The sequence below is a fragment of the Mustela nigripes genome, chromosome 4 (genome assembly GCF_022355385.1).
Source record: "Mustela nigripes isolate SB6536 chromosome 4, MUSNIG.SB6536, whole genome shotgun sequence".
NCBI lineage: Eukaryota > Metazoa > Chordata > Mammalia > Carnivora > Mustelidae > Mustela > Mustela nigripes.
In genome coordinates this window covers 106,932,368-106,938,367 of record NC_081560.1, presented here as the reverse complement: position 1 = coordinate 106,938,367, position 6,000 = coordinate 106,932,368, and the positions used below count along the sequence as shown (strand labels likewise).

At 54.0% G+C, this 6,000-nt stretch overlaps 1 protein-coding gene across 1 annotated transcript in view; it reads right to left on the bottom strand.

Annotated features, from left to right (window-relative positions):
- The window catches only part of PGBD5 (piggyBac transposable element derived 5), a 93,261-nt gene that overhangs the window by 5,593 nt on the left and 81,668 nt on the right, over positions 1 to 6,000 (bottom strand). The window contains exons 4-5 of the mRNA XM_059397250.1: positions 5,224 to 5,404; positions 2,698 to 2,895 (exon numbers count right to left, since the gene is read on the bottom strand). Coding sequence (XP_059253233.1) covers positions 2,698 to 2,895; positions 5,224 to 5,404 — 379 coding nt within the window. The remainder of the gene's footprint in view (positions 1 to 2,697; positions 2,896 to 5,223; positions 5,405 to 6,000) is intronic.

The window sequence follows — 6,000 nt, the reverse complement described above, 5'->3', positions numbered from 1 at the left end:
GGGAGCCTGCTTCCCTTCCTCTCTATCTGCCTCTCTGCCTACTTGTAATCTCTGTCAAAAAAAAAAAATCTTAAAAAAAAAAAAAAATCTGGGCGCCTGGGTGGCTCAGTGGGTTAAGCCGCTGCCTTCGGCTCAGGTCATGATCTCAGAGTCCTGGGATCGAGTCCCGCATCGGGCTCTCTGCTCAGCAGGGAGCCTGCTTCCCCCTCTCTCTCTGCCTGCCTCTCCATCTACTTGTGATTTCTCTCTGTCAAATAAATAAATAAAATAAAATAAAATAAAAAAAAAATCTTTAAAAAATACCAGTCATAAATAAAAGCAAAAATAAAACAAATGCAGAAAAATACTTGCTATAGCATAAAATAAGCTTTCAACAAGCGCTTCAAAGGACAAACTGAGAATACAAAGAAATCACTGTAAACTGGCCAGCAAATACACAGAAATGCTCAACCCCACCAGTGGTCCTGCAATTTAGATTGAAAATTCTGTAGCATTTTCATCCCCCAGACTGACAAATTTAGGGGGGAAAATGTGTTGGCAAACTCAAGAGGAGTGTCGGTACCCCCAGAGCCCGTCACAGGGGTTAAGTGCAGTCTTTGGGTGATACGTCATCAAAGGTCCTCCAGATGTTCAGACCTCTGGGTACCCACTGCACTTCCAGCTTTATTTTGAGGAAATGGTCAAAGATGTTCCCTAATGTATGGAGATATTCACTATTACCATTATTCAGATTGTGAAGAAAATGGATTATGAATCAGGGGGAGGCAGAAAAATGATGACATTTAAGAAAATGAAATACTGGGGCGCCTGGATGGCTCAGTAGGTTAAGACTCTGCCTTCAGCTCAGATCATGATCTCAGGGTCCTGGAATCGAGCCCTGCATTAGGCTCTCTGCTCAGCAGGGAGCCTGCTTCCCCCTCTCTCTCCGCCTGCCTCTCTGCCTACTTGTGATCTGTCAAATAAATAAATAAAATCTTTAAAAAAAAAAAAAAGAAAGAAAGAAAATTAAATACTAAGTGGTTTTTAAAAATCAAGTTTTTTAAATATACTGAAAGGAAAATATCTCCCTTTGTTACAAAAAAAAATCGCCTGAAGATGTAGACTAGTTAAAGGATGTCCCGTGGGGAGGAGAGGTGGGTCACCCAGCCTGGGCTCTCCACACCCCAACCCTGCCTCCAAGTGCTCCTGGGGGTGCTATCAGAGGGCGGAGGCAGGCTCCCTGCGATTTTTAAGGGAGTCTAAGATTTGGGAATTTGTGATTTTTTTTTTAAAGATTTTATTTATTTATTTGAGAGAGCATGAGAGAGCGAGAACATGAGGCAGGAGGGGCAGAGGGAGAGGGAGAAGCAGGCTTCCCACCGAACAGGGAGCCCGATGCGGGGCTCCATGCCAGGACCCAGGATCAGGACCTGAGCCCAAGGCAGAAGCTTCACCGACTGGGCCCCCCAAGTGCCCCAGGACTTTGTGATTTAGAGTACTTTAGAAATGGAAACTATAACTGAAGGAAACACAAACACTACATTCTGGCATATTTAAAGACCAACCCTACCAATTTTCTCTTCTTCCTGATCAACATCCTCTTTGCTGGTTCCCTTGGTGATGGATTTAAGGCTCCCAGCCCTTGAGACTGGGGTTTTAAGGTTCTGTCGTCTTAAATCATATTGTGTAATTTATAATCTGTTACGCATAATCTGACGGCAGGCAGCTCCTACAGTGTCTTCCTGAACGCTCTCCCTGTGAATGCTCTTGCCCCATCAGGAGAGTATAGAAGTCTGGCTCAAAGTCTCACTTTTGGCTTGCAAGGTCAATTCCAAATTTCCTCTAAGTGCCCTTCGCACAGCCCTGGAGAAGCTGGCAGCTTTCTATATAGCTCTCTGCACCTAAGTCCCACGGGCTTGTGTCCCTGGATTCCAGTCTCCACTGAAATGGGAAGTAGGTATGTGTGCCAGGGGTGGGGGCAGGAATAAATGAACGGCAGTTAATTAAGCACCCCCCCCACAAACGTATACACCACATGTGTACAGACCACGAATGTATCTCTCTCTCTCTCTCTCACACACACACACACACAAACACGCCCCACCCCACCCACACACAACAGAGCCCCTTGTGGAGGTCCTTCCAAAGTAAAGAGAAAAGATGTCTTCATCAAAGGAATACAGGGGATTTTCAAACACACCTGTAACCACAGGTATTTCTGTCAAGCACCTTGCTGTCCTTTCTGGTTCCTTGTCAGCAGTTTAAAAGTCTTTCAGCTGTAGTGACTTGAACTCTACAGCCCTTGCTCACTAAATCCCTCTGCTACAAACGGATTCTGCACCCCACGTGACATTACCAATGGAATCACCTGAATGCCCCACAGCGCTCATTGTTAACCTCTAATGAAGACACCGAAGGGATAAAACAGTCAGTATCTACCCTCCCATTAGGGAAGACTCTTCAGAGAATCCGAGTGGCCCGGTGATGGGGGACATGCCACTCGGACACGGCCACTCACAGTGGCCACACACCAGTCAGGGGACATGCAAATCCTGCCGCCGTCGTGGCTTCCCTCCCAAGCGGACAAGCCCGGGGATGGCAGCCCACGGGCCCCGGTGGCTCCTGCCGCCCTGCCCCTCCCCCACCGGAGCACTGACGTGGCTGAGGACTGGGGGCTTCCCGACTCCAGGGCGGCCCAGAGCCCCTGCCGGCCCCCACCTTGCTGCAGGGGCGAGTAGGCATTGGTCAGGAAGCGGAAGTGCCCTTTGTTGTACCAGCAGATCAGAGACATGTTGCCCTTCATCTTGATGCGGTGCTGGCCCCGGGCCGGGGGCGTGGCCGGGTTGGTCAGCATGGACAGTGGCAGGCCGGTGCAGTCGCTCTTCCTGGAGCTGAGCAAGCCGCAGCAGTAGATCTCTGCGGGGACAGGGACACAAAACTGGGTCCACACGGTTACAGACACCCTGCTCACGCCGGCCCGAAGAGGGACTGCCTGGCTCTGAGGCTGACACACTTGGGAGGACGGGCCGCCCGGACGTCCCGCGGGGGTGACCGCTACAGTTCACGACTTCTACCCCAGAGGACTTCTCTAAGTACCTTGAAGATGACGCAAGAGACCATCGCAGGCGCCGTGAATCGGCAGCACCCACAGGAGTCTTGTCCTGAGCACCTGCCTCTAGAAACTTCTGCCCTCGGGTTATCCCACCCACACTGAAGACGGACTGCAGCTCCAGGAAGTCCCCAGGCTCCCAGCCAGGAGGGCAAAGGCAAGGACTAAGCCAAGGTCTGTCTGCTGTCCAAGCCTGACCACACTCAGGACCCCCTAACACTCTGGCCAAGACCCGACAAGCCCCAGGCCCAGCCCGGTGCTTGTCTGCACGGCTCCCGGAGGCAGCGTGCAAAACGGAGCCGCCGTCCCCTTGGAGACAAGTTAACCCCAGAGGGAAGAATCATCGAGCGACAAGCACCAAGCCAGAGTCCTGCCTCTGAACACAGAGCCACTAAAGGGAGCAGTGGCAGTGTGGCCTTCCACACACAGAAGCTTCCAAGGGGCAGGAGGGATGGTGAGCACAGGCCAGTGTGCACAAGGAGGCCTCGCTGAACTCCGCCCTGGGCTTGAGGCCTTGCCTGGCCCTCCCCACGTGCATGCAAGCCTGCCCCACTGAGCAGGTCCTGGGAAGCCTGCTTCTCCCCACGGCCAGCCCCGGTCTGGATGCCTGCAGTCACTTCTGACTGAAGTCGCTGGGGACGGTCTCGTCCTCTGGGTCTTCAGTCAAAGACTGAAGGTCACTGAAGACTGACACTGTATCGTCAGTGATCTGAAACATTCTGTACCCCTTGTGCATGTTTCCCTTGGCCCTGCATGTCCACCCCAAGGCAGTTCCAGGGACCCGGGGCCTTCCTGGCCATGCGCCCACCCCAGGACTGGAGCGGGCAGCCAGGCGGGCGGAGAGGGCAGCTGGGGCTCTCACCATACCGCCTACTGTGGGAGCCCATCCTTCTTCTCTGGTGGCTAGTAACACATGAGGGCCAATTTTCTGCAACTTGACTTCCACAGCCCCTCTTTGCATAGTCTGACCTCTGCAGCCCGAGTTCTCCCCACAGGTAAACCCCAAGCCCTGTCGGGGTCACAGAGGGCTGAGACCCAGCAGAGCTCAGAGTCCCGGGGCCGCTGCTTCCTTGCCGTGGCCAAGGTCAAGGTCAAGGTCAGAAGCTGCTGGCTCCCCATGACTCGAGAGGATTTTAAGGCCAGATGTGCAACCGTTGCTAAGCAATAGGTCTGCAATTCTAGTGGCTGCCATGGCAGGAGAGAGGTTTTTTCTGTCTCTCCCGACTTGATATAAATCCCCAAAATGTGGGACGAAGCAAAGGGTAAGCATCTTGCCCTTGGTCTCCTGGTCTTGGTCCACATCTTTTTCTCCAGTGGCTGCTTCGGCCAGAGCCATGAACCGATGAACAAAGCATCCCATCACCAAGGGCCATGAAGAATTTCCTGAGACCCACCGCACAACAGCCTGTGCTAATCTGCATAAATCCCTGCATCATCCCTGTCAACTGCAGAGCCCTCACTGCAGACGAGACTGAGTCCAGACTCAGGAGCCTCCGTAGGACCGGTGTCTAGGTGCACAGAACAAGTGTGTGTGTCCCCCCCTCCACATTCCTCGGCTGAAAGCCGCAGGCCCCAGAGGAGGGTGTTCCAGGCGGGGCCTCTGGGACGAACCAGGGTCACAAGGGTGGAGCCTTCATGAATGGGAGGAGTGCCCTTGAGAAAAGGGACCCCCAGAGAGCACCCTGGCCGCTTCTGTCACCTGAGGTCTGCAACCCGGAAGAGGTCCTCAGGCGACCATGCCAGTGCCCTGACCTTGGACTTCTGGGCTCTAGAACCACGAGAAATAGGTTAACTGCCTGCAGTTTATAAGCTGCACCGTCTCAAGTATTTGGTGAGAGCAGCCCGAACGGACCAGGACACCAGGACAAGCCCTGAACAGCCACGGTCTCACAAGAAAGGACACAAAGATGCTGTGGGCAGAGCGCGAGCCTGTGGCAGGTGTCCTTTCCAATCTCCGGTGCCTGACGGAGTCCAGGTACGTGGCGGGCACGCAGCCGGCTGAAACTGTGTTCCATCCTGGCCGTGGCGGCCTACGGTCCTTGCCAGTCACGACCTCGAACCTGTACCCCCAGGCCTCCCCACCACTTCTCTGGGGGGCAAGGGCCCTGCTGGCACCAGCGCGCCGCACAACCAACCTTGCTTTTCCAGCTCCTCGAACAAGGTCAGGCTGGTGATGCTGGGCCCCGTGAAGATAATGTAGTTCTTGCCTGCGGCATTCCGGCACAGGCTCCGGGCCACCGCGCCGTGCAGCTGTGGCTTGTTCTTCAGTGCGTCCAGCCCGTCGGGGCCCCCGCCGTCCTTCAGGTGCACGTAGATCTGGAACAGAAACACACAGCAGTCAGGGAGCTTGCACGGTGCCGGGCTGGAGACCAGACTGCCCTCGCTGGGCCCCAAACAGGTGGGAAAGCCACCGCTCCCTTGAGCCACTGGTTCCGCAGCCCCTAACACACCATTACCTCCTCAGGCCACGGAGGCTCCCAGTAGCCCCCAGGGCCACCCCACAGTCAAGGTGGCCAGTGGCTCCGCCCATGACTTTCTGGTTTGGAAATGTCAAAATAAAGAAGAAAAGGGTCAAACTATGATGGGCAATGAATCTGGCAATGAGGTTCATGCAAACACATCCCCAGTCCAGAAGCACGGAGGGACTTCAGTTTATGAGAAACGACACTTTAAGATGACCTCACCTGTAAGGATAAACTTGTCCGTGTACTTTCCATTTGAATACAGTTGTGGGTTTTTTTGCGGGGCGGGGAGTGAGAGGAGCAGAGGGAGAATCTGAACCAGGCTCCACGCTCAGCACAGAGCCCGACACGGCTCAGTCCCATGACCCTGAGATCACGACCTGAGCTGAAACCAAGAGACGCTTAACCAACTGAGCCACTCAGGGGTCCCCGAGTACAGCTTTTTAATTC